General features: G+C 36.1%; 2 protein-coding genes across 2 annotated transcripts; one reads left to right on the top strand and one right to left on the bottom strand.

Moving 5' to 3' along the window:
- The first annotated feature begins 297 nt into the window (after nucleotides 1-297).
- Nucleotides 298-11555, top strand: LOC107727002 (mitogen-activated protein kinase 12-like). The gene is made up of 14 exons (XM_016536738.1): nucleotides 298-305; nucleotides 500-505; nucleotides 5093-5259; nucleotides 6685-6814; nucleotides 7526-7584; nucleotides 7886-7997; nucleotides 8141-8170; nucleotides 9197-9244; nucleotides 9403-9517; nucleotides 9665-9736; nucleotides 9813-9892; nucleotides 9987-10065; nucleotides 10896-11069; nucleotides 11242-11555. The coding sequence occupies exons 3-14, from the start codon at nucleotides 5141-5143 to the stop codon at nucleotides 11301-11303; spliced, it is 1080 nt and encodes a 359-aa protein (XP_016392224.1). The 5' UTR covers nucleotides 298-305; nucleotides 500-505; nucleotides 5093-5140; the 3' UTR covers nucleotides 11304-11555.
- Nucleotides 11556-13195: 1640 nt separating this feature from the next.
- On the bottom strand, nucleotides 13196-17754 carry LOC107727021 (intermediate filament protein ON3-like). Its single transcript, XM_016536767.1, has 9 exons — nucleotides 17104-17754; nucleotides 15615-15823; nucleotides 15450-15510; nucleotides 15246-15341; nucleotides 14996-15160; nucleotides 14778-14903; nucleotides 14325-14545; nucleotides 14190-14245; nucleotides 13196-14079 (listed from the first exon to the last, which is right to left on the bottom strand). The coding sequence occupies exons 1-9, from the start codon at nucleotides 17623-17625 to the stop codon at nucleotides 13835-13837; spliced, it is 1701 nt and encodes a 566-aa protein (XP_016392253.1). The 5' UTR covers nucleotides 17626-17754; the 3' UTR covers nucleotides 13196-13834.
- Between the last annotated feature and the right edge of the window lie 10209 nt (nucleotides 17755-27963).

Genomic DNA, 27963 nt, shown 5'->3' with positions numbered 1-27963 from the left:
CTTGATATTTGGCATATTGGCAAAAAGCAAATATAAATTACAATTACTGCCGCTATCTTGACTACACTGGATACAGGATACATCTTGTCTATACTTCAAACAGCTCGCTCGTGTCTTTGTACAGATATCAGAAGGTCTGTCTGTCTATCTATCTATCTATCTATCTATATATCTATCTAATGTTCTTGTTTATTTCACATTCACTTAAACCATAAAGCATTGCCAATTTAGATGTTAACACAATGTGAAATGGAAGCCTCATTCAGTTTCAGCTTTATAGAGAGGGTGACAGGGTCAAAGGTCACGTTTGGGCTAACTATCAATCCAAACAAAGCATGAAATTGAGAGGAAATGCAAAATAGTGTAGGAAATTTAGTAATTTTTATCCTGATTTATCGTTTCAAACATTCTACCTTTGGCAGTATTTCTATGTGTGCGACAGACAGAGAGAGAGAGAGTATATGCTCATGGTCACACAGATGGTGGGTGTGTTGAGTAGGTGTTTGTTTGAGTCGTCTTTGTACAGATATCAGAAGGATCCCAGCATAAGGAACAAGTGGATAGTTTATTTTTAATGGCACCCCGGATCGTGTCAGAGGATTGATCGGGGTCAGATGGTGGGTGTGTTGAGTAGGTGTTTGTTTGAGTGGGTGTGTCTGTGCGGTGGGAGTTCACAGTGTGCCAAAGAAAGAACACACAAACACATTCATGAAAACACACCCAATCGCGCCACACCTCTCATCCAGCATCACTGTCATGTGACCAATCCCTCTTCACCTCACAGTGGGCATCATAAAAATACAACCAATCTCCTGTCACCCCTACGTATGCCCCATGGGCAGTCTCTTCCACACCTTCAAAGTAAACCGACATCAAGGCCTTACTCTTTTCCACAAACACATCATGTTTATTTGACCATATCAGAACGGTTTCATTGCTTTGAAAATCACAGTGTAATGGAGTATATTTTGAATATGTGTGTTGCAGTCATGGACACTTTCTGAGTACATTATAAAAGGTGACAAAGAGACCTACTCGCTCGTGTCTTTGTACAGATATCAGAAGGATCCCAGCATAAGGAACAAGTGGATAGTTTATTTTTAATGGCACCCCGGATCGTGTCAGAGGATTGATCGGGGTATGTTGTTTTGTAATCGAGGCACAGTGTCATGGAGAGTTCACAAAGAAATATTTGTTGAAAGATGAAGCTGTACTATATCTGCCTGCAACTGCATCACACACTGTAAGTAAATGATTCAATAATGCTTTGTCTGGAAATGACCATTTTATTTTGATTATGTTGTCAAAACACACAAGCAATAGCGAGGGGGCGTTGATACCATTTCCTATGCAATGACGTTAGCCAATCATAATAACAGTGGCCGATTACTGAGAAGCCTTAAAAGACACGCCCCTTAAAAACAGTCATTTTAGAGAGAGGTTCAGAATGAGGGCTAAAATAATAATTTCCCCACATATTTACTTTTATTCTATTTTTTTTTGTGTGCAAAAAAACTTTATTAACTTTATAAGTAAACCTCAAAGAACATGTTAAAATAATAATTTAAAAAAAATCCATGTCATGACCCCTTTAAAGTGCACATAAAAGCACTTTTTGACAACTAATCCAGTTAAGCACAGGGAGTTTATGTATCAGAGAATTACTGTTAAAAGTGCACTCAGTAACTTTTTGTTTACTGTCACCAACTGGCCTGGATGTATTAAGATTTACTAGCTGCTGCCGCTTTACATTGAAACACTTACTTAGTCACTGTCACTTAGAGGATTTGTAAAGTACTAGCCAAAAGCTCTGTATAAAGTAAACATATTAGTAATAGTAGTATTATGCATGGCTGGTCAGGTGAAGTCAGCAGTCAGCGGCACCTATTGAATGAATGGGTGGCCCGCACCATGTAAAATTAAACATCCTTATCTTCATAAAAATTGTTTTTAATAAGTTCCTTTCTTTATTATTATTATTATTACTTTTGTATGTTTGAGTGTGTGTAAAACATTTTAATCTACCAAAAAATGTGCACTTTAAGTGCAGCTGATCATGACAGCAAGTTTATCATGGTGATGTATCTAGCCAGTTTCATGTTTAACTTGAAACACTGAATCACAAATTTAATGTAATCCGATAGATACCAGTATAAACATTAAAAAAAAAAGAATTACACATCACACACACACACACACACACACACACACACACACACACACACACCAATATACTCTTTACAAACCTCCTTAAGATGGCATTTAATTAAGCTAAAAAACTGAACTGAGCTCAATTAAACGGTCAAAAGCACTCTGTCAAAACGCCTAAAGATAAAAAAGGATTAATTTCACCTAAGACTTGTAATGTTGCCTACAACCCGAAGAGGCCGCTGTTGTCAAAATATTCAATTTCTTCAACATTCACTATTTCTTCGTCTATATAGACTACATAGGGAAGACTTGGATAGTTGCCTCTTTTTACTCCAGTGAACATTTAGGGTAGGTACTTGAAATTAAGTAGAAAAATTAAAGTCTAAAACTTTGATTTTAGATTTGAATTTAAAATGTAAATGTTATAAACCTACATTAAGTTTACATTTTCCTCAAGTTTGGCTAGGAAAAAAGAAATGTTACATTAATGGGGAAATTTGCCACAGATGTTGACTACACCTTGTAGTTACATTACACTACATTATATCGTTATAATAATTTACGGCATATGTAAGTTATGATAATGAAACCTACAGTGTATTGTAAATACCTTTATGAAACACAAAAAAGGTAAAAACTGAAAAAGGTGACACACAGAAATATCAAACTATATATATATATATATATATATATATATATATATATATACATACATACATACATATACATATATACAAACATTCAGTAAATACATAAAATTTAAAATTTAAAATAATAGATTTAAAACACATTAGGATAAATACAATTTTCCAGCTACTACAAAATTTTTTTATTTATTTTTTTTTTTTGGTGTTTGAACATGTTGAACGTTCTCTGCCTTGAGGAACTGACTGACCTCTGACCTTCTGTGAGAGTGTCTATTTATTCCTCTGCAATCCAGTGTTTTCTTACACACCAAAGCCAAAAGAAGTGGAATCTGCAAACACTGCCTCTATTTGATGTAACACCTGTATGTGGAAAACACATGTAACTGAACCACCTCTGAATTGACCCTGAAATCCTGCCTTAAAAACCTTTCTGACCAATCCTTACTTGACAAATGCTGTCTGACAAACATTAGATCTTGTCAAATGTGTATGTTTTTATTTATTTATTTATTGTCCATACAATGAAAGTCATTTAGGTCCAATGTCTTCTTTTCTGTTTTGCAGGTTTGGAATGACATATAGGCATGTAAATGACAATATAATTTTCATTTTTTGGGTGAACTATCCATTTAATTCCCCCATTGAAATTTTTTTTTTGTACATGCAGCTCATACTAACATTTCCCAGAGCCTCATGACCCTCTGACAAATGACAATGAGTCATATTTTTCTGCAGCAATGTCAGCGTAGGCCTATGTGGGAATTATCTGGATGATTCTAAGAATCATCATGGCAAACTATGACAGCAATCAGTGTCATCTCTTCATGTCTTTTCTTCTGCTCATTTGCTCACACTTTGCTCTATGGTTATGCTGGATGTTATACATTACTCAGCCACAAATGTCACACAATCCACCCACAGTCCATGGACTAACTGTCTGATCCATAACAACGCACACAAAACTGGAAAACACTTTTTGATGTTATAAGCTCTAATCTGATTGTTGTCAGAGAGTAAAAGCATTTTTTATCAGTCTGTCTGGAAACAAAGTTGAGTTTACTGAAGTAATACAGCATGCACTGTTGAAGATAATCGTTTTTGAAGATCAAAGTTTGTGAGGTTAGTGTCATCAAATCTATATTCAGTTTTGTCTGAGACTGCAATAAAAATACAGTAAAAACTGTAATAATTTAAAATATTATTAAAATCGTTTTCTATTTAAATATGTTTTAAAATGTAATTTATTCATATGATGCAAAGCTGAATTTTCAGCATCATTACTTCAGTCTTTAGTGTCACATGATCCTTCAGAAATCCTTCTAATATTCTGATTTTAAGATGAAGACACATTTATTATTATCAATGCTATTATCATTTTAGTTAAAAATAAAAACCTTGAAATATTTTTTTGTAGAATTCAGGATTCTTTGATGCACAGAAAGTTCAGAACATCATTTATTTGAAATAGATGTTTTTTTTTGTAACAACGTAAAAGTCTTTACCGTCATTTTCCATCAATTTAATGCATCCTTGCTGAATTAAATATTCATTTCTTTATTAATTCCTTTCAAAAAAAAGAAAAATCTGACCTCTAACCTTTGAATGGTAGTGTATATTTGCATAAAACTATGCATTTTGTCTATAACAGATGTTTAATGGGAGATTGCATTCTGACAATTTACCACATATAGAGCGACGACATGCCCCACTGCACTTGTAACATTAACCGACCCTAAGAAATATGGACTGAAGTAAAAAGTGCAACAACTCACCTATGTTTTTATATATTATAAATGTATTCTTTTATACATTGTTTTTAAAGCCTCCACAAATAAGATTATATCAGAAAATATTAGGCCTATTTATTATGAATATCTTTATTTCTAATATATTTATTTAATATTTGATATCATTGTTTTTACCAAACATAATGGTTACTACAGTTACAAAAAAGAATGAAATAGGATCTCTCTCAAAGAGCTTTCAGATTCTCTCTGATATTTTGTTTATTTAATTTTTATGGTAGTAGTCAATAAAATCCTCAACTTACTGCAAGTTCAACAAAACGTATTGTTTTTGTTGAGGAGCAAGGACAGACGGAAGTCAGGTGTGCACTACTCAGCGCAAAAGACAAATAGCAACTGTTAAAATCATAATTGTTGTTATTTTGGATGAGCAGAGAACAAGGACCCTCACCTTAATCACGTGACGGTGAAGGTGGGTGGAGGTGGGCGTGTCCTCGCGAGACTGACTGGCGCTCACCTGGGTCACTGTGAACAATCCGAGTGGTCGAGCAGTGCGCTTTGACGGAAGTGGACACGCAGAGCAAGGTGGACGTATTAATGGCTTCACCTCTAAAAGCGCGATTCTACAGACTGGAAATCCAGAAAACTACATGGGACGTTCCTGACCGATACACCTCACTCAAGCCCGTTGGCTCTGGAGCCTATGGGACAGTGTGGTAAGGGGGCTGTAACGGTGAATTATTATATGTAGAAAGAGAATTGCATATGTTAATGGAGGTTTATGTTGTACATGTAAGAGGGGTTTCTATATGGTGTACTATATGGCAAATATGTTAAGAGAGACTGAAATATATATGTTAAGGAGGTTTATAGGCTATAGGCTAGTAAATGGGATTTATATGCTACATGCCAGATTATGGAACTGATTTGGAAAATGCAGTGGCTGAATAAAGCCTGTTTATTTTTGAAAGCCTATTTATTTTATTTTTCACTACCTTCTTTTAACAGTGATATAGATGCATGTATTAATTCTATGTATTGAATTTGCTTAATGTATTCGTTTTTTACTAAAAACCCAGTGCTACACTTTACTGTTACTTGTGTTTATTATGCACATGTAATATTAGCAACATATGATATATGCATCTATGACATAGATCTGAAACGGAGTGAGGCTTGGGTGAAATAAACAGATGTGAACTCACATACCTGAGGGGCAGGTTTCAGCACGTTTGCAGATAACGCAGAAATTCCCCCAAAATACTGACACTGTCTCAATCAATAGCTATCTTCTGTCATGTGCAAAGTCTTTTAGATATATGCCATTTCTGACCGCTGATAATGAATTATACAAATAAAATGAAAAGGGTTATGTATTGTTGGTTATATGGGTATGTATTACTTTTATTTAATATTTTACCCTTTGTACGTAAGGAAGATGCTACATTTGTTTTGGTATTGGAATTATATTATAATACGTTTGTTTTTAATATAAACATTTTTTTCCCGACTCTACAGGTCAAATTTGACCCACATTTGAACAAGTCGTGGCACAAGAACAAATCATGGCCTTGATCTGTTAAGCATGTTATACAATGTTAAATAGCTCTTTTTTTCTATCTTTATCTAATAATAAAATTTTACCCAAAATATAAGACATTTTCTAAAATTTTCAGTTCACACATTTTGTTCTCTGTAATGGGGTACAGTAGAGCTAAATGCTGTCCAGTATAAAAGTCCTCTTGGATGTAATCGTCTCCTAAAATGCTACATTGCAAAAAAATGGTACTATATTCTTTTTATTATTATTTCAGTATGCATGATCTAAAATGTACCTGTAAAATGCACGTAATTTACAAGAACATTATACATAATTTCTCATATGTGATAACACCAGGGGAAAAATAAAATTAACCAGAAAAAGGGAAGTTTAACTATAAGTTCTGTAACATTTCTTTATATCAAAATTGTGCGACTCCAGTATAATAATGATAATGAATGAATATAATGAATATAGATTTGATTGTTTAGCTATATGACATACAATAGTGGGACTTGCATGCCATCTCTCTGTTATCTGTGAAACTAATTTCATGTTAACTGAACATGTGATGAGGCTTCTAATGATAACTTGTGTGCAGTTCTGCAATTGACCAGAAGACAAAGGAAAAGGTGGCCATTAAAAAGCTATACAGACCATTCCAGTCTCTGATCCATGCTAAACGTGCCTACAGAGAGCTCCGGCTGCTCCGTCATATCCAGCACGACAATGTAAGTCTTCTTGACAGACTTCTAATTTATTAACTTTCATTTATCATTTAGACCAGAGCTTTATGTATGCATGTCGTTTCATAATCCTTCTGTCAATTGAAAGAGAAAGAAAAGATTTCATGATACTATTGTTGTGAAAGCCCCCCTTTATCTTCTCAAACCGGTTTCTGTGCTTAGTAAACATTATACCTGACCTGACGCTGCTGCTTGTTTAATATGGACTTCAGGTTGAGTAGCAAGAGGATCAAGAATAATTAATGCAATAATTTATCCTCTTTTCAAATCCAAGCCCAGTTAAGTCACTGACTCACTGGCATTTCAAATTCATAATTATTTTTAGCAGCATTGAATTTTCCAGGGCAAAGTTTGCTTTAATGATTTTTTAAGCAACAGCAAATAAACATATAGCTGGAAGCAGCAAAGAAATATGACTTCAGGGTAAGATATTCCAAAGCTACTTTTTGCACTTTGGCCAGTGGCACTGTCGCCTAGTCAGTCTGCTAACACTGACAACTCTAAACCCGAAGTTCTATGGACTACCACCATATACTCCCTAAAATGCGAGAAAGATAAGAAAATTAACAAACTCTATATGTGCCACTCTTGCATTTTTGCCGTAAACTGAATAATTGTGAAATGAATCAACAAATCTAACAAATCTTTGCGATGCAGAGACCAACCCTGAATTCAAATATATTCTTCTTCTTGTAGGTTATCTGCCTCCTTAATGTCTTCACCCCTGATTCCACACTGGAGAAATTTGATACTTTGTGAGTGTCAAGATGAACAGAATGCATTCCTGGGCAAAAATATTACGCTTGTCATGACAGGCTGAAGGATGCAGAGCATGCATGCATATATGTGTGAATTTGTGTGTGATTGAGACTATGTGCTCTATGCAGAGTTTTTATTATTATTATTATTTTTGACCATTTTGTTGATGTGAGTGATTTTTCAATGTTAAGATATTTTTTAAAATCTCAGTTTCACTAAACAGAATAGAAAAACACAGTGAAAAATACAAACGTCAACCATATTGAAATGCTTGCATTTTCTTATGCTTTTGCCCAGCTATATGGTGATGCCATTTGTCGCTCAGGATCTTGGGCACATAATGAAGAGGAAACGGTTAACCAGCAAAGTCATCACATACCTGTTCTATCAGATACTGCGAGGACTCAAGGTTTGCCATCATTCTGTTCATTGCAACTTTAAATCTTCTTTTTGATAGATGTTATGCACCAAGTTTCTTGAATACCACTTATTGATGATATTGAATATTGAATGATATTGCATCTAAATAGTAACTGAAACTTTTTTCCTTAGTACATCCATTCTGCTGGGATCATACATCGGGTATGTATGTACAATAAATCTTACAGTATTTAAATACTAGTGTTCAAATGTTTGGGGTCTGTAAGATTTTTTAATGTTTATGAAAGAAGTCTGTCATGTTCAAAAATAAGATCAATAATATGAAATTGTTAAATAGTATTACAATTTAAAATCACTTTTTTGCTTTATAAATTTATTCCTGTGATGCAAAGCTGAATTTTCAGCATCATTACCAATCTTCAGTGTCACATGATCCTTCAGAAATCATTCTAATATGCTGATTTGCTGCTCAAGAAACATTTCTGATTATTGTCAATGCTGAAAACAGTTGTGCTGCTTAATATTTTTGTGAAACTGGGATAATTTTTCCCCGGGATACTGGTCCCACTTTATATTAAGTGGCCTTAACTATTATGTACTTACATTAAAATTAATCATTTGGTACAATGCACTTATTGTGTACATACATGATTTTACATTGTACTTATATTTAAAAAATACCTGCATGTAATTACATCTGTAATTAATTTCTGTAATTACATTTATAATTACACTGTTGAAACATCCCTTACACCTTAACTCACCCTTAAACCTACCCATACCACCAAACCTGTCCCTAGCCTTACCCAGCAGCAGAAGTGTTTTGCAATACAATATGAACACAATAAGTACAATGAACTTATTTTTTGATGTAAGTACATAGTAGTTAAGGCCACTTAATATAAAGTGGGACCGGGATACTTTAATGAATAGAAATTTCAAAAGAACAGCATTTAAACTTTACTGTCTTTACTGTCACTTTTGATTAATTTAATAGCATGATTAAATGCAAAATGTTAATAATGAGATTACTACAAATGCAGGCCATGATGTTTCTTTTTATATTTAAAAAAAATGCGAATAAAATGTTAGTTCCTTGTATTTACATTATACTTCACAATATGGCCAAAATCTTATTAATAGCCCTATTGGAATATGCATGTGCATGTAAACACATTCGATGATATACATGATGAAATGACAGAGATCACTGATGTCTTATTTCAGGATCTTAAGCCTAGTAACCTTGCAGTGGATGAAAACTGTGAATTAAAGGTAACATAACAAAGTTAAAGTAAATGATGATAGAATTAATGACCAGCAAAATAATTGTACAATATTACAAATAATATTATGAACAAATGATCATTTGTTTCACTCCTGAAACCTTTTGTCATTTTCTATGTGGCCTGCTTTCTGACACTCTTTGTTAGATCCTGGACTTTGGACTGGCGAGACACGCTGAAACTGAGATGACGGGCTATGTTGTGACACGCTGGTACAGAGCCCCTGAAGTCATTTTCAACTGGATGCATTACACTCAAACAGGTGACCTTTGACCCAACACATTGTGTACAAGGTGATTTAAAAAGTAAGAGGTTGACCCTATTTTTTTATATTGTGTCTTTTGTGGATGGGTCATATTCTGTTCTGTTTTATCTAGTCTTTTGTCACTCAGTTCTGTTCTGTTCTCAGTTGATGTTTGGTCTGCTGGCTGCATCCTGGCTGAGATGATAACAGGAGAGGTGCTTTTCCCAGGCAGTGACAGTATCCTTTCTCTTTCCTCGCTTTTTAAGTATATCTGTCGACCAAAGGAGCGCCTATTCTTTAACGCTATGTTAAGGTATTGATCAGCTGAAGAAGATCCTCAACTTGACAGGCACACCAAGCTCAACGCTTGTTCAGAAAATGCAAAGCAAAGATGTAGGCAAATACCATCAGACAACTCTTACTGCCTATTTTAGGAACATGTGATTCTTGAGTCTATTTTTCCATTATTGTTTTGATGTGTTTGCAGGCACAATCATATGTCCGCTCACTTCCAGTACAAAAGAAAAAGGCCTTCAAAGAGGTCTTTTCTGGTATGGATCCTAATGGTATGTCCACAACTCCCAAATCAATTTCACCCTTAGGCCATCCAAGATGTAGATGAGTTTGTTTCTGCATTGGAACAGATTTGGAGAAATGTAGCCTTACATCACTTGCTCACCAAGTGGATGCTCTGCAGTGAATGGGTGCCGTCCAAACCGCTGATAAAAACATCACAATAATCCACATGACTCCAGTCCATCAGTTAACGTCTTGTGAAGGAAAAAGCTTCATGTTTTTAATAAACAAATCAATTATTAAGACATTTTTACCTTCAAACCATTGTTTTAGGCTAAAATACAAGTACTCTACCATTGCTTTATCCAGTAAAAAAGGAGAAATATGTACAGATTAAGCACCGTTTGCATTTACAACGAAAACAGCCCAATGTTTTTTTTTCTTACAAACAGCTTTTTACTTCACAAGACATTAACTGATGGATTTGAGTCGTATGGATTAATTGTGGATTACTGTGATGTTTTTATCAGCTGTTCGGTCTCTCATTCTGATGGCACCCATTTAGTGCAGAGGTAAATTTTAAGCAAATTTTCATTTTTGGGTGAACTGTTCCCGTTTGTCACAAACGCATTTGTGTGATATTGCATAGATTTTGAATGAGGAAATGTCACCATCTAGTGGTAGACTACTACATTAGCTACTATGTTACTATGATAGCCATTATTATTATTGCTTGACAAAGCTTTAAGCATTTAATAATATTCTAAACTCTCAAACAAGGCTTTGTAAAGCCGATAATAATGTTTGTCTTGACAAGATTTCCCATCTAATGTATTCTTTACTGTAATTCAGCTCGCTTTAATGTGTGCTCTATTTACAGCCATCGGCCTGTTGGAAGGCATGCTGGTTTTAGACTCGGAGGTCAGACTTACGGCAAAAAACGGTCTTTCGCATCCATATCTTTCTGAGTTCCATGACCCTGAAAACGAGCCTGTGTCTCCTGCGTATGATGATTCCTTTGAGAGTCTGGATCTGGCTGTCAGCGAATGGAAGAGTGAGAGCATATACATACAAACATATAAAACTCCATCTTATTTAACATTTAAAATGCCTTCTGTACTCTGCCATTCTGTTTAATCTGCTCTGAAACATTTCTAAATTCTTATGTTGGCATTGACATCATTTATATATTTTTTAATGCTATTCTGCCTTTTCATGTCTCACAGGTCTTATCCACATGGAGATCATGACATTTGACCCAGACAACCCCAGAGTGACTGCAACATAATACCTCATATTCACATCGAGAGAACAGCACTCCACAGAATTAAAGACACTGATGAACTATCGTTTGCTTTTTTGTCAAATGCCATTGGCTAGATGTCTTTAAAACCTGTTGTTATCAAGCACAGTTCAATAGATATAATCCTTTTTTTGTTATCAAACATTAACTAAATAGATATTGACAATGTCTTAGTGTGTAAACCAGCTTTTACGGAACTTTTAAGAACTCAAGTATTTTAAGATAATGAAGTGAGGAAAAATAAAAGTGTAAAAAATAAATGATTTTTTGTGGATGATTTAAATAAATGATAAATGATTTTTTGTTCTTAATTATTATATTATATTGACGTTTAATATTAACTTTTATATTATTTATAGTATTTTATAGCAAACCATTGGATGTTAGTTAGACGTTAAAATAATAATTTACCGTTAGGGGGCGGTATTTGGTAGGTAAAGTTAGTACCTTAAGTTACCTTAAATCTCCGTTCAAACGTGCCAGTCTTCTTCGAAGTTTCCTGCCTGCACCGTTAAAGGAATATATTTTGGATCTGCTGGATGACAGTGTACCAAAAATCTGTATCAGGTACCTTGTATTGGTTTTTGGCCTGCTCTGTCATTTATCAGGTCTTCTTCACTCTGATGAATCAATCATCTGCTTTCGACAGAGGTTGGCATCTCTCACAGGACAATTGCTATCAGGTTCATCCACTTAAACAACAACAGAATTGTACTTTAAGGAGTATAAGGAATACTAACTGACCTGCCAGCTAAACCCTCACTTAATGGAAGCGTAGTTTGCCTGTTGTAACCCGATATGTTGGCACTGCCTGGTCAGGTGTGGTTTTTAGGTCTCATGGGAACGCGTTTGAATAGTGGTTGGGTAGTATATCTGTTTAGCCAACAAATGTTTAATGTGTAGTGCACATTTAGCAGCGTTATTTAAGTCTCTGAAGAGTTGGTACTTATACCCTCATGTTTTAGCCAGTGCTCTACGCCTGTTGCCCTTTCTAATCTTGAGGCGAACATCACAAGAATAAGTGTGTATTTTTCCCTCACCAATATCCTAACAACGCTGTCAATATTCAGAACAGTGGTGGATCAGTATGAGTTTTTAATTTTTACATTTGTTTCCCACAGTCTCAAACATTTACTTTGATCTTGAAGGTGAGATATGGGCTATGTCCTTGTTTCCCAATGTAATATTATTTTATGCTTATGCTTAATTAATTTTATTAATAATTACTAGCCTTACAGGTTTGTCGATTACAAAAACCAAAGAACTAAACAAAGAACAAAGAATACTGTGGTATTACCTTTAATCTTTTGGTACTTTTTGTTAGTTGTGATCCATGTTAAATGGATGCTAGCTAATTTGACTTCAATATGAATATTATGTTTGCTAGTGTGAATTCGAAATATGGGTTAAAATGATCAGGATAATATGGAAAAAAACAGCGCATTAAAATAATGACATTTTAAAAAGAAAATCTTACTAAGTATTTGGAATGTTCTTCTATTAATATTTCTTAGAAAAACAAAAAAATCACAAATTAATGTAATTCTCATCTGTTGCGACTCACCAAAAATGTAATGACATTTATTAAATCATTCGCAACATTCAAGAAAAAAAAAGATGCAAGTCAAATATGTTATTACTTTTTAAACTACATTTTTAGGGTCATTAAATTTTAACTTTTCTTGAAATTGGTCTATAAGTCTTTCAAAACCATTACTTTCCTTCCCCTTTTCTTTATTGTGGACACTCATGCATGTCATTTACCCAAATATCTCTATAGCAGTGATAATTAAATGGTCATTTTTTGTTGCATTTGTGTATTCCTATGTTGTGTAAAAAAAGAAAGGTTAAAGAAATAACTGAAGACAAATGATTTTATGTAACCCTGATTTATTGGTGTTTCCAAGTGGTACATGGCTTGATGAATACAAAAATTTTGACATAAGAACAGCTCATCAGCCCATCATCCAAAATCAGGAAAAGGAAAGAGTAAAAGTTGGGTAATAACTGAGATTTGCCTCACAGTTACCCCTCTCTGAGGGCAGTACAATCTCAATTGAGTAGATTTTGTTGCACTATGAGTATGCAGCAGAAGCATTAACAATGCTGGTTGTAGTGACGCAGAATTCTGAGTCAGCTGAAAAAGAATTAATTTTGTGTGTTTAATACTTGCATGTCGTGACATAGAGCAACAAAAGCTATTCACCCTGAAGAAGTACTTGAGCTCCATGCTTTGTCTGTCTCATTAGCTCCTTTCTCATTGTGCATCCACTTAAGGACAATTTGTACTGGAGTGATGCCAAGAGGCAAAAACAAAAATCAAAGACAACACAGTGAGTGTGAAAAGCCATTCTGATATAACACTTTGACATGAAAGTCTCTTTGGGTGACAGTGGTTTTTGGGGCTTAAATTCATCAAAAAGGTAAGAAGCATTGAAATGTGGAGTGAAAAAGGTAGGAGTTGCCCAGGTGGTGGATGATATTTGGGAGCGGGGAACTGGGTGGAAGTTTTTGGTTTACAAGCGGCGCTTCTGGCTCTGCACCACAGAGCGGGAAATTGAGACTTGGCTGCTGCCGCCACCACCGCCGCCAATGGACATCCCTGAGCCACCACCATATCCATAGCCGCTGCCACTGCTGAAGCCACTGCCACCACCGTATCCGGCACCACCACCATATCCAGAACCACCACCGTATCCGGCACCACCACCATATCCGGCACCACCACCGAATCCGAAGCCGCCGCCGCCGCCGCCACCACCTGTGAACCAAAAAACAGAGACATTAATTTTACTGAACACCAATGCAGTTTTTACAGCAAATTATATGCTTTTTGTCTAAGGTCATGCTAGGAAAAGGTAATACGCTTACTGCTGCTGCTTGACTCCTGGATGTGGATAGTTGCAGAGCCACCACCAGAAGCAATCCTGACAAAGAAAATAAATGTCAATATAAAGACAAATTTAAACAGAAAAAATATACTTTCAAAATAGCAAAGAGACTGACCTGCTCTCCTCTCCTTCCAGAAGTTTCCTGTAGGTGGCGATCTCAATGTCCAAGGCCAGTTTGACATTCATGAGCTCCTGGTACTCACGCACCTGGCGCGCCATATCCTGCTTTGCTCTTTGCAGGGCTTCTTCCAGTTCCTTAATGCGGAGCTTGGCATCCTTCACTGCCAGTTCTCCACGCTCCTCAGCCTCAGCGATCTGAGCTTCCAGGTTGGCACGCTGAGCAGTTCAAAGAAGACATTATGACTTTAGTTTTCAGCAACACTTTTATATTATTGTTGTCCTCAGAGACTCATTTACATCATGTTATTTCCAACGTAACATGCTAATTTTGATCATTGAAAGTACAAAGCTTTCTTTGAAAGTACATTTCGTACTAAGGATTTGGTTTGCAATCTAATTCAGGTTAAAATCTCATCCAAAAGCATCCAAAGACTAACAAAATTCTTACTTGTCCCTTGACAGCTTCAATTTCATTCTGAAGTCTGCTGATCATGCGGTTGAGCTCAGCAATCTCCTGCTTGGTGCTGCGAAGGTCGTCTCCGTATTTGCCGGCAGATGACTGCATCTCCTCGAACTAGGTGGTGAAAAGAGAGTCATTGTGATTAGAATCTGTCAGTTGATTGCTTCAAAATAGTGTTGGTTTGATGCTTGAACGTCTTTTCTTACCTTCTGTTTGTACCACGACTCAGCCTCAGCGCGGCTGCGGTTGGCGATGTCCTCATACTGTGCACGGACCTCAGCAACGATGGAATCCATGTCCAGGCTGCGACTGTTGTCCATTTCCACAATGACTGATGTGTCTTTGATCTGTCCCTGGAGATCACGCAGCTCCTAAAATTGCAAGGTGAAGGTTTGAGATGCACCTAACACTGAAAACTAGCATCTCAGTGGTAATATAATTTTAATCAACTCTCACCTCTTCAAAGATGGCCCTGAGGAAGTTGATTTCATCTTGAAGAGAATCAACCTTGGCCTCAAGCTCAACTTTGTTCATGTAGGCGGCATCAACATCCTATGAAGACATGTACAAAGCTCAATATAATATGTGGCCTTTACACATTTACAATGAAATAATTGCAAAATATAACTAGAGGATCAAGACAGCAGTGAAGTGTTTTACCTTCTTGAGCAGGACAAATTCATTTTCCACTGAGGCACGCTTGTTGATTTCATCCTCATATCTGCAAAGATAATTTTTCCACTTTAGCACATTGCTTGTCAAATTATACCATGCACACAAAGCGTAATTCATAGACTATAAACCTGCTCTTGCACAGCTACTCACTTGTTCTTGAAGTCTTCTACCAAGTTCTGCATGTTGTTTAGCTCTCCTTCTAGCTTCATCTTCTCATTACCAAGTCCGTCAAGCTGTCTGCGCAGGTTGGCGATGTAGGCCTCGAACATGGCGTCGATGTTGGAGCGGGTAGTGGTCTGGTCCTGCAGTAAACTCCATTTTGTCTCGAGTACTTTGTTCTGCTGTTCCAGGAAGCGCACCTGTGTTGGAGATAAACCAATAAACGATTTGAACAAATGGCTTTATTAGGACATCAAGGATCTTTGATATGAAAGATAAGTCTTTCACAGTAATTATCAAACACGCCTCTTATTGCATATCAGGACTTGCGGGGACACACCTTTGGCACATTTAGAGGAATTTATTAGCATATGTGCCATGCCTTGTTGGCCAGCACAGTTTTCATGGAGTAACTGTCTTCTTAATATGCACACTCCCCTTTGGAGATAATGAAATGCTAACCTCAAGTGACACCACAACATGTTCAGACTCTCTATGCTCCAATTTATGCTCCCAAAACAATGTTTCCCTCCAGGCATTAAGGCGAGGCTCCTAGGAGACCTGTGCCAAGCTGCAGGCCTTAACAGAGATGATATGGCACGCCTTACCCTCAGGTACTAACTGTTCCCACCCTACTGCAGATTTATGCCATGCAATTAATTTTGTGCAAAATCTCACAATGACTTTGAACTTGCATGATTCACATAAAAAGAACAAAGAATCATGAGATCAGAAGAGTTATGTGAGCTACATGATTGCTGATCATATCTCTTGACAGAATCATACAAATGGGCGTAGCACCTAGGTAAGGGGGTGAAATTTACAAGGTGTGGTTACATGGTGAATTCCCCAAAGGTGTCGGAGAATCAAAACAGGAAACTTGTTTTGTTTAGGATAAAATAAAATTATTATTAGGACCTACATAAAGTTACTTTTAGGGCCATTTTTATGACAGGTATTGCATTGAGCAAGAGTTAAAGACGGTGCTCATCTGTTACACACACACACACACACACACACACACACACATCTGCATTGCTGCCATAGGGATAGAGGGCAAACTTGATCCTTGCCCTTATTTGGATTGGCCTAGTCATTGGATCTCACCTGGCTTGGGTTTCCAAATTCACCCTGACTTTCTGAGAACAATTGCATACAAGGAAAAAAAAACTCAAGCCTGTGCTAAGATATAGACTTTGACTGCTTGACTGAAATGTAGTGATAATGATGTAAAATATGGCATATGCAATACCAGCCTGTCTCCTATGTGCTTACCGTTATACAGAATCTGACACTAGGAGGATTTCCAGGTGCAAGTGACTGGCTGTGAAATATTTAATGAGAAGAACTCAGCTCATATGAAGGCCCTTGAAATGTGTGCATGAAAATCCAACATTCAAATGAAAAGTCAAAATGTTGGATGTGCAAAATGAGATTGTTGTGTTGTACAACTGTGTATGCTTGCCAGAAGAAGACTAACCTTGTCAATGAAGGAAGCGAAGCGGTTGTTGAGGTTCTTGATCTGCTCTTTCTCCTGGGTGCGGACAACTTGGATGTTGGGGTCGATTTCTAGGTTCAGTGGGGCTAAGAGGCTCTGGTTGACTGTGACAGCTGTGATGGGTGCCATACCACCAGGGTACCCTCCACCTAGACCAAATCCTGCACCACCACCGAATCCTGCACCACCGCCAAATCCTGAACCACCGCCGAATCCTGAACCACCGCCGAATCCTGCACCACCGCCGTAACCTCCTCCGTAACCTCCTCCGAGACCTCCTCCATAGCCACCGCCGCCAATGCTGTAGCCGTAGCTTGCTCCAGATCCTCCGCCAAAGCCACTGCCGCCACCGCCGGAGCGACGGAATGACACAGAGCTCATCCTGCTGCCAATGGGTGCTGCGCTGGCAGACATGCTAGAGAAGCCCTTCCTGATACCTCCACCCATGCCGCCACTCATGCTTCCACCGCTGACGCTGTAAGTAGTGGTTTTGATCGAAGACATGGCTGCTGTCGTCTATGAAGGGGTGAGGTTTAGAGAGAGAAAGAGCAGGATGAGACAGAGAGATCCAGAGCAGGAGAGCTCACTAAGAGGAAAGTTAAATCCCTCTGAGTGCCTTCTTCAAGGAGTGCAGCAGCTTTTATACCTCTTATGCTACGGGAGGGGCTCACCTGACCACTCCCCTTTCAGGCCTCAGGCTCCTGTCCTGCCTTTCGTCCCTGTCCAAATGATACATACACCCATCTTCCTGGGCTGGTATGGGAGCGCTTTCAGCAGAGAAGGCCTGGTCACACCCTGATTTTTATGCACACTCTCTCATGTAAAGTGGAGAAATTAGGAGACAAACCGGGAGTAGAAAAACAAGGGCAAACTACCAGAATTCAGCACACCCTCTTCTTGCATATACTACAAAACCTTTATATTTTACTAGTGCTCTGTAATCCAGTGCACCTTATTTAAATAACCAGATGGCATTCTATAAACTTAGTGCATGGCAAACTATACAACTCCATACATATTTCATGATTTTGGGAGATTCAGGGCTCTCTGTTTGCTTTAAGTTTCATGCAGGAGTATTAAATAGGGGAATATTTGATGAAGGGCTTAAATGTTGAAGCTTGGCGCTCGTCCTGGAAGCCATTGTGACCCGCAGGCTCCTCTTTCCAGTCAAACAATCAAGCTTCTGTTCTCTCACCTCAATGGCCCTGTCACGGACACTACTTCACCACCTTGCTCTGTGGTTCCCGGAGGGTTGTCGCAGTTGCATGCAAAGTAGATTTTTATGTTACCTCATATTAAAACACATAGCACAAACTTTATTGGGAATGTTAACAGCTTTGTTTGCTTTAGCATACTAGATTTTAACTATAGTTCGGATTGTTATAGGTGAGTATTAGAACTCAGAACAGAGAATGGTGGCTGCATCATTGTGGTTATTTTTGTAGCTGTCCTTAGGTGGCATTATTTAGCAACACGTGCTGCTTTTGTTAGCATGTCAGTATCGCCCCTATCATGTTCAAACAGTCAGTGTGGTTCTGCAGACTTGGGAAGTGGACAGGTCTGAAAGATTAATTTAGAAAACTCACTCACTTTAGTTAATCAGATAAGTGCACAGCAGGAATAGATTCAGTCTGTCAGGTTTATTAACGTGAGAACGCTAGAACATTAACCGGGACCTCTATAAACATAACCCCTTGTCACTGAGAGGAAAATTAGGCATATTTTTCTGTAGAAATTCAGGAGGAGTCACTTGATTAACAAACATTGCTTACGTGGTATTTGGCCCCCAGTGGATTTTTCTTAAAATGGTACAGCCTATTGTTAATTCATTGATCTGAACAGTAATACTGTCAAGTCTTTGTCAGATGTTGAGGGGGTTTTGGTGGAGTTTCACCCCATTTGAAAGTGTACAATGCAATCTGTCAGGTGATACAAGTTATACAATGTGGGGGATTGGATTGTGAGATGTCTTGAAGCATCCTCTACAGAAATCATGTGAATTTCATTTTTATGTGATGTGCGTTTAGCTTGGCCATGTGTGAAATTTGTGTATTCAGTTGTACTTAGTTCTTGTGACTCTGGTGTTATATATTTTTAATCACTCTCATAACAACCAATCTTTCATTTAAGATGAAAGAGTAGTGTATTTAGGGTGCAACTGTTGGTGTAACATATATTTTTATTGGGACATATGAGAACATTGGTCAACAGTTTTGGTTATTCAGATCAGTTATTTGAACTACTAAACTTCCTTTTAGAGACAAAAATTATATATATATATACATATACTGTATATAGCAGGCATAATATAAAGTAATATATATAGCAGGCAATACAATAAATCATATTGACAGTATCTATAATGGCCGAAATATCTAAGTGGAGCCAATTGGTGTGATCAATAAATATTGTAAGTGTATATTAATGCCAATGACTTTATTACTGAAATATAAAAGTATAGAGGGTCAGTCCCAGTCTAGGGTTAAGAAGTAAAAATAGTATCAAAGTTAAATTTTTTTATTTATTTTTTATTGTTATGTATCATTCGATATGCTATATATATCAGTTGATATTAATTTTGAATGCTAATTTACTCAATTTTTATATTTGGAATACCTTTTTTGTTGTCTAATGCTTATTTACAGTTAATCTTAACACTGTTAAATGTAATCTCAATAAATATTTTGAGAATTTTCATACTGAACACTATAATTTTGTGATGACTAAATTCATTTGATAGCATTTAAAATGATTGCTTTTTTTCCTGTTTTATTTATTTAGATGAAATAGTATACATTTTTACTTTACTGACTTATAATGATAGGGAAAACACTTTAACAGGGCAAAACACAATTTAAATTGTGCAGCAACAACAATAACTTGGACAAGATATTGTATATCATTTGGGTTAAAATCCAAGAAAACTAATATTATAAAACTGACTCTATGATTGCAGGAGGCACATTTGAAGCACACTCTGTATTTTCTCATTGCACCATGTTTTTACAATAACAAACCATAGCCCTTCCTACAAATAGCCAAGAAAATGGTACATCAAACTAGGTTGGCATATCTTTAACATCACATAGTGCTTCAGTTGCATCATACCCTGCTGAATAGTGTTTCAGCTTCCAATTTATCCACGTCCTTGCTCTCCCAGTTGCAACAAAAGACTCGTTGTTTGTGATAATGGATTAAACCTGGTGTTAATCCACATTGCCTGCTGCAGGAAAGAGAAGGGGTGAACAAAATCAAAAGTGTTTCTATCGATTGAATTGACAGTTGACATTTTCAGTTGGCGATGAGCTTATTTGGCAGCGTCTTCCTTAGTAAGACCTCAGTGAGTTGGCCCAACCTTAGTAGCCACAACTATTTTTTGTCCACTGTCTTCATCCCTGCAATAGGCATTGTTTCATACATTTTAAGATATTTCTCTAAAGAGCAAGCTCTAAATGAGTAGCTTTTCATGGCTTGTGCCTTTTGTTTTTACCCAAAATCTGACTGATATAAAACTGTACAGTCCAGCAAGCAACAGTAATGAAGAACCATAGAAATGGTACAATATGGACATGGTTTAATTCAGGCTTTGTGTGGCATCACCACACAGTGCAACAAAGAAAAGTGAATCGTTGGTTGGTTAGTCATACTGCGTTTTGGATTGTCTAGACATGAAAGCTGTAATTTCGTTCTACACATTAGGTGGGGCCCAACATTGGCAATAACGCAATGCTGGAAATTTGTCCAGATCCTGATTTATTTATGAGCGATATCCACTGGAGTGACTTTTTACTGTCTTGTACACTAGGTTGCAACTTCCACTGTTGAACTTGTTTCATACATTTAAATGATAATTTGTCTGTAATTTATTACATAGCTTCCATGTTTGAGTTTTTTGACTGTTTAGTCGAATAAAAACTCAGAGATTTTGTTTGCAATGATTAAAAGGGCATGATAAAAAGTTATGGCAACAAACTTGCAAAAACAGGATTACACTCTCTACATCATATTTCCAGAAGCATTTCATATTGTGTGCATCATACAAAAGAATCAGTGAAACTGGGCTACAATGAAAGACTGAAGCCACATATTTTTACAGCTTTACTCTATATGACTATTATAATGTCTCCTATGTTTTCATAGGAGTCTTCTGTAGTTTATGATGGCATTAAAAGGCAGAGCAGCTCTTGAGCTGAAATCTGAGAGTTGAGTGCTTGCTCAGACATAGTCATATTCATTGTGCTGAAACAAGGGATATATTCCTTTTCATGAAAGCCCACCAATCATTAGTGAGTAAAATGGGTCCCACCTTTTCAGACCACACCCCTTTTTCTTGTCCACACCCAAGTCTTTTTAGATTAATTTCCAAATATGGTTACAATCATTCACAAGAACATGGCCTTATGAACTAATAACTGTCTTCATGAAATAAAATAACATTTACTACTGGGTGGAGTGAAGTTTGTGCGTTCAGCTCCTGCATTAAACGGATTCTGCGGACCGGCCTAAATTAAATACCGTAATGGGAATAAATGAAGTGAAGAAAAAGTCCTGTGTTTAAAAATTGCATTAACATACACTTTGTACACTTGAGTACAACTCTATGCTAATATCAGTCTTGTGCATAAGAAAATTAACTGTGCACCCATCAGTTGTTTTTGTGTAGATTCGTTTTTGCTACATTTATCTTTGCTAAATAATCACTTGTAGAAAGAGCTTTCCTATAGATGTCCCTTTAATTATTCTGAAGCATTTTAAAAGAATGCAGAATGAAAGAAGATAAGAATGAAAGGAACTGCAGGGACTGCAGATGAAAAATAGCCTTCTGGCTAATTCTGGCATATTGACAGAAATGTTTATTAATATGCATTGTCCCTGTAATAAATAAAAAAAATAAAAAAATAAAAAAAAGTGCTCCTTCAATATGCACTTAGTCAAGTTTTAGTGTTCTGAGAAGTGTATACCGTACATGAAATGAGCTGCAAGAAAACATTTTTTCTGTCAAAACACAAAACTTTGTGCAAGTACAATTTAACAATTGAAGAGTTTATTTGCAAAAACAGATAACTGTTATTGTGTTAGTTAGCTGTATTTTTAGTAATTTTTTAACCTAATAAAAAAATCCCAACTGCAGTTTGATTGAGATTAATTGGAATGCACAATGAACACTTGATTTTTGAAAATTGTTAAAAACGGAGTTATCTGTTTTTGCAAATGAACTCGTCAATTGCCATTCATTTGGAAAAAAAGATTAAACTTTCTATCAAAGGATGGGTTATGAATTAAAAGCATGTCAATGCATTAATGTAACTACTATTGTCAACCTCATCTTATCATTGGGTAGAGATGTTATTTCTGCACTTGACATACAAAAAATAGTCATATTGATTAATAGTAACTATATATATTGCTTTTAAGACAGGTTAAAATGCACTAGTGCACCAATTGTTACATTTTTTCATGTCAGAGTTGACAATATGACTGATTATGAACTAAAGTAACATAAAAAAGGAAACTAAATCAATCATTTTAAATGCTGCTACTAATTATCCCAGCATCATAATGTATATGAAAAATCTATATTACATTTTAGATGGGCTAAAGATTACATTTAACAGTGTTATTAAATTATTAGTGTTTTAAAGATTTAATTTAACATGTGTTAGATAACAGCAAGGGTAAATAAGCACAAGCAATTAAAAAATATCTTGTATACTGAATGATACTAATATATTGTGCATCCATATGTTAAATAAAGGGACTAAAGTGATTGAAAATACTGAGAAAATACAGGACTTTTCAGAACTTAATACAGAACTTATATAAAAGAGTCTATGAATGGTTTAAGTATACAGTGCTTGTAGTTGTCTCTGCAAATTAAGCATACATGAGTATTTTAATATTAAAAATGACTATTTGAAACATTCACCTTCTACCTGACTGTTAAACTTGTTTCTGGCTTTGCCTTCAAGTTTCTAATACTGAAACTCTGCAGAAACATTCAATGATACTTGTCAGCACAGGCTGAGGAATGCTTCAGATGTCTCCAAAAATCCTTGCACAGCACAAGGTTCATTATAACACAATTTTTTGACATTTCTGTTTAATGTGCAATAGTTTTTATATTTTCCAATAAGATAACCAAACTAAGTGTGCCTCTGCGTTAGCATAAGTTTGAATGGGTAGGTGTGGCTATGTGTGCGGCTCATCTTTGGATAGAAAGAGCCCCTCACGTACAACTCGTTTGGAAAGAGTTTTCCCATAGGAGTGCCTTTAATTATTCGGATGATAACTGAAACCTGTTCAATCATAGAGTCTCCAGGCTGAGTCAAAGGGCTGGGCCAACAAGCTCTGAGAAAAGGTGTGATTGAGGCCCCTTTTCTTTCATAAACCCGACTTAACCTGGACCAGCCAGGTGTGGTGATGGGCGTCTATATACAATAAATGTGAGTGCATGTGGGAATTGGTGTATATGAAGTAAATGACTTGTCAAAGTCTAGAATTGCTTGGGTTTCACTTGATCTCCCTGTGCTGTTAAGTGATATTCATGACTTTTGCATTTCAAAAGCCTACAAATGTGCATGCAGGAAGCTCCAATTGCACGTGCCTATAAGGCATTTAAGATATCTGTGTTTAAACAGAAATACAATACATTCTGTTTTGAACTGTAAATTTCACTTTGGTGTTTTATATATAGTTTCGTTCCATTTGTGAACTCCAGCTTCAAGATGCTTTCAATTACTACCTGTATATTTGGACAGATCTTGCTTGTTGTTAATACTATGCATTTAGCATAACCTTTTGCTTCAGAAAGATGATCTTTTGGGTGTGCAATGCATGCTTGGTTTAGTGTACTGACAGATCTGCTACTATTATACAAGTAATCTGTACAATTTAACAGTACTGACGAATGCATGTCAACAAAAACAGTGAAAAAATATATTACTCATAAGCATAGCATGTAAACCTGTCAGGAGTTATTTGATGAAGGACACAAATCTTTCTCTCCCTTCACTCATCTAGACTCCCACGTTGTCTATGGTGTGATATAAACTCCTGTTCATGGTTTTAGGAACAGCAGCTCTGAACACACCAACTTAAGTGGGATTCGAACCCACAACCTCTGAATTCAACAATCTGTGTTCTTACAGCCTGAGCTAACATGCCATTTACCAAAAGAGAACCCACAGGACTTTAAAGTTATCACTGAGAGTACTTTGGTAGCTCTAAGTTTGTTGGAGCCAAAACGTATTGTCTGTACATGGAAAGAGGAACAAGGTCCTGCGTGGGGTTTCTCATTGGATAAAATGGATCGTCTTGTGTCTTTAGAAAATTTGGCCTGAAACTGAAAACAAAATTCTTTTTATATGTGGTGCTGTGTTATTCTACTTTTATTTTAATGTTGTTTTGTTTATTATTAAAATTTTATTTTCTGTTATCATTAACTAAAACAAAAACTGTTAAAAAGTTTTCTGTTAAATTAAATTAAGCTGAAACTAAAACTAAATGATTAAACATATAATATGGCATTATTATATAAAAATTAGATGAAATAATAATATAAATATTAGAATGAAAATCGTAATACACAACTTAATAATATAGGTATTAGATGGAAAAACTTAAAGTAAAACTTAAATTAGAAATGTTGCTTTGACAACTAACTGAAATAAGTTGAAGTTGAAGCACTAAAATTAAATGAAAATAATTTTAAGCTAAAAATAAAAACTAAAACTGAAATAAAAAATAAATTAAACCTAATTAATAATATAAAAATCCAAATATTAATAAAAAAAACTATAACATACTATAAATAACATTGTTAGAAAAATAATTTTTATTAATGCATGTGCATGTTTATTATTTGTATATTTTTCTGCATACTATGGCTGGTCTTCTTGCACTGTATATTCAACTAAAAAATAAAAAGGACCACTGCAACACATATGTCGCATGGCATCAAAGATAACTCATGTTATCTAGCATTCTTGACACGGATCGTAACTTGCCTTTGATAATTACCATAAGCACTTTTTCAGGTCCCAACAATGCCTTTTACCTCTTGAGACCAGATCGAACTGGCATGAGCCAGCTTGTAGTGAAAAATGCAAAACTAACAAGGGAGGCCTCTTTTCACTTTTCTGAATCATACATTTGGCCAGAGCACCGTACGACTCACAAAACATCCACATTGAGAGTGTCAGTTACCTCACAGTTGAGACTTGCCCTCACCGAGTCATAAATGAATGGTTTGTTTTATGATCTATTTCGACTATGAATCTGTTGTTGCTTCTAGCTATTGGTGCATGAAGTGTCACTGACATCACCACATAATTCACAAAGTGCAAGTACATGCATAAAATTGCTGTTTAAATTAAATTTAGCAATGTTTAGTCTAGTTAGCTAATATATTATTTATTAAGGTAATGAGTTGGCTACTTTTATGCTTTAGCTATCATGAACAAACAGAACAGTAATTCTTACAGTATTTATCTCCTAAATTAATATTAATTAATTAATCTTGTTAATTGATTAGATAGAATCCACCACCCCCACAACCCTTAACAGGACAAGCAGTTTGGAAAATTGACAGATGGATGAATGAATGGCATCTTGTTCATGAACAATTGTTCATTTTCAGTTCACTGTTAATGCACTGTAAAAAAATCTAAATGTTTTTCTAACATATTAGTGTATGTAGAAATTAACATTTAACAAACTCTGAATTGCTAGATATAAACTCCGAATACAGTTGCAAGAAAGTCAGAATTCTGAGTTTATATTTTGGAATTCTGATTTTATATCTTACAGGTCTGAGAAAAAAAAAGTCACAATTACCTTTATTTCTTATTTTGTGGCAGAAATGGGCTTCCACTGTAAAGTATTCATTGTTAGTGCATGTGAGCTATTGTTTTAATCAGTGTTGACATATACAAGTTCATTGTAAATGATTACTGTTTAGTTTAGTTTGAGGTTCACAAACTGCTGTCTTTCGCACATTTGACTGTGAAACGCTTTCTACCCTGCAGCACTTTTAGCAGTCATAAGACTACAATGACTTGATTAGGATGACATGTTGGACACACCTCTTCCACTATAGGGCGTTTGAGTGCGTTTGCTGTCGGTGCATTGTGTGAACATGTTGCCTTTTATTGTAAGTGTAAGAGAATCTACTAGAATATTTAATTCACAGAAAGAGCTTTAGTCGATAAAAACTAGGAATGATGTTGTTGATGTAGCTAATGCTACAAAATACCATCTTGTGGATCTTGTCATGTCTCAACAGATCATTCTTGATGATTCTTTGGTTCACTATGTCTTTGCTATCATAGACTCTTAAAAATAAAGCGACTTTATTGCATCTTTGGTTCCAAGAAGAATGTTTTACATCCATGGAATCTTCCCCTTTGCAAAATAGTGGGGAAAAAACCTGAAGTGTTCAATAAATGGTTCTTTGGGAAACTCAAAATGTTTTTTTTATGGCATCACTACGAAACCACTTTTTGGGACATTTTATTAAAAAGTGTTTTTTGAGTTGTTCACTGGCACTAGTCACTCATTGAACAATATGTATTGTGGAAAGTGCTGTAGAAATTAAATAGCCAATTACATTGAACCAATTCAGAGAATGTGTGAATTACCATAAATTGGAGTGGATGGGCTTGAAATTTGTTTTGAACCAGCATTGCTTCTCAATAGGTGTGGTCAGGATAATCTGTGACATTGTTCTAATTCTTCATTATTATTTCCTTTGAGTAAGACTGAGAATGGACATCTGAGACCCTTGAAACGCTTGGGTCATATTGACCCTGAGGCGTGGTGCCCCGTGTCTGTTCTGTGCTGGTTTCAGGATTCAGAAATCATTCAAACCTGTAACTCTCGATGGCCTTGACAAGCAGTTTTTCTACGGAGAGAAAAAAAGTGACAGGTAGATCTCCAAAAGGCATGTAAAAACTCATCAAAATACCACATACACTGCAGCAAAACACCACAGAAATGAAGCTAACATCTTGTATATTTGTTTTTTGTGCATCTCACATTAATCGTATCACTTTGTAAAAGTCTCTATGTTCAATACAAAAAATAAATAAAAAAATAAATTTAAATAAATTTAAAAAAAGATAGGGAGTGAAATAGTTTAATCTTCTGGTTATGAGCTTGGTGTGCATGACTGAACCTGTGCAACAGCTGGGTTGTTATATAAATGCTGTACTTTTCCCACAGGCTTCTGCGATGCAGTGACATGAGCACTGATGCTGACCTAGCAGCAGTTTCACAGCTTGACTTTTCAGTATATGAGGGTGCAAGTGAGAAAGAAACATGGTCTTATTTGGTAAAACCATGTAAAAAGTGGTTTACAGTACATGCACATTTTCATGCATTTGTGTATATACTGATATGTACATTATTATCGACAGCGTCTAAAACACCAGCATTTGTGGTGTACGAGAGTTAAAACGAGTACGAGAGTGATATTGTGTTTATACAACAGTTTGACGGCACGAGTGTAAATAGATATGAAAAAAACAACAATGGAGTGTCTTTAAAAACCCTTTTGTGCAGAACTACTTCCTTCCGCCACATATTCAAATCTCAGTTTGACAGTTTAAAGGGGTCATATGATGCGATTTCAAGTTTTCCTTTCTCTTTGGAGTGTTACAAGCTGTTCGTGAATAGATAAGATCCCTAAAGTTGCAAAGACTAAAGTCTCAAATCCAAAGAGATATTCTTTATAGAAGTTAAGACTCGTCCACGCCCCCATAAAATGCCTCGTTTACGTCACTGTGTGGGAAGATTTACATAACGCCGCCCAAATGTTCACGCAAAGAAAGAAGGCATAACTTT

This window comes from Sinocyclocheilus rhinocerous, unplaced genomic scaffold, assembly GCF_001515625.1.
Source record: "Sinocyclocheilus rhinocerous isolate Xijiao unplaced genomic scaffold, SAMN03320098_v1.1 scaffold666, whole genome shotgun sequence".
In the NCBI taxonomy this organism is placed as follows: Eukaryota; Metazoa; Chordata; class Actinopteri; order Cypriniformes; family Cyprinidae; genus Sinocyclocheilus; species Sinocyclocheilus rhinocerous.
Note: the sequence above shows the minus strand (reverse complement) of the source record. Positions and strands in the feature narration are given on the sequence as shown.

What these genes read in the sequence shown, in the direction of transcription:
- LOC107727021 (XM_016536767.1), bottom strand. Translation starts at nt 17,625, where the DNA reads ATGTCTTCGATCAAAACCACTACTTACAGCGTCAGCGGTGGAAGCATG. An exon ending in TCGCTTCCTTCATTGACAAG is followed by an intron (nt 15,824 to 17,103) that starts GTTAGTCTTCTT and finishes TCTCCAACACAG; the next exon opens with GTGCGCTTCCTGGAACAGCA. An exon ending in CTGGAAGGAGAGGAGAGCAG is followed by an intron (nt 14,246 to 14,324) that starts GTCAGTCTCTTT and finishes TTTCTTTGTCAG; the next exon opens with GATTGCTTCTGGTGGTGGCT.
- LOC107727002 (XM_016536738.1), top strand. Translation starts at nt 5,141, where the DNA reads ATGGCTTCACCTCTAAAAGCGCGATTCTACAGACTGGAAATCCAGAAA. An exon ending in GTCATATCCAGCACGACAAT is followed by an intron (nt 6,815 to 7,525) that starts GTAAGTCTTCTT and finishes TTCTTCTTGTAG; the next exon opens with GTTATCTGCCTCCTTAATGT. An exon ending in TTCTGGTATGGATCCTAATG is followed by an intron (nt 10,066 to 10,895) that starts GTATGTCCACAA and finishes CTCTATTTACAG; the next exon opens with CCATCGGCCTGTTGGAAGGC.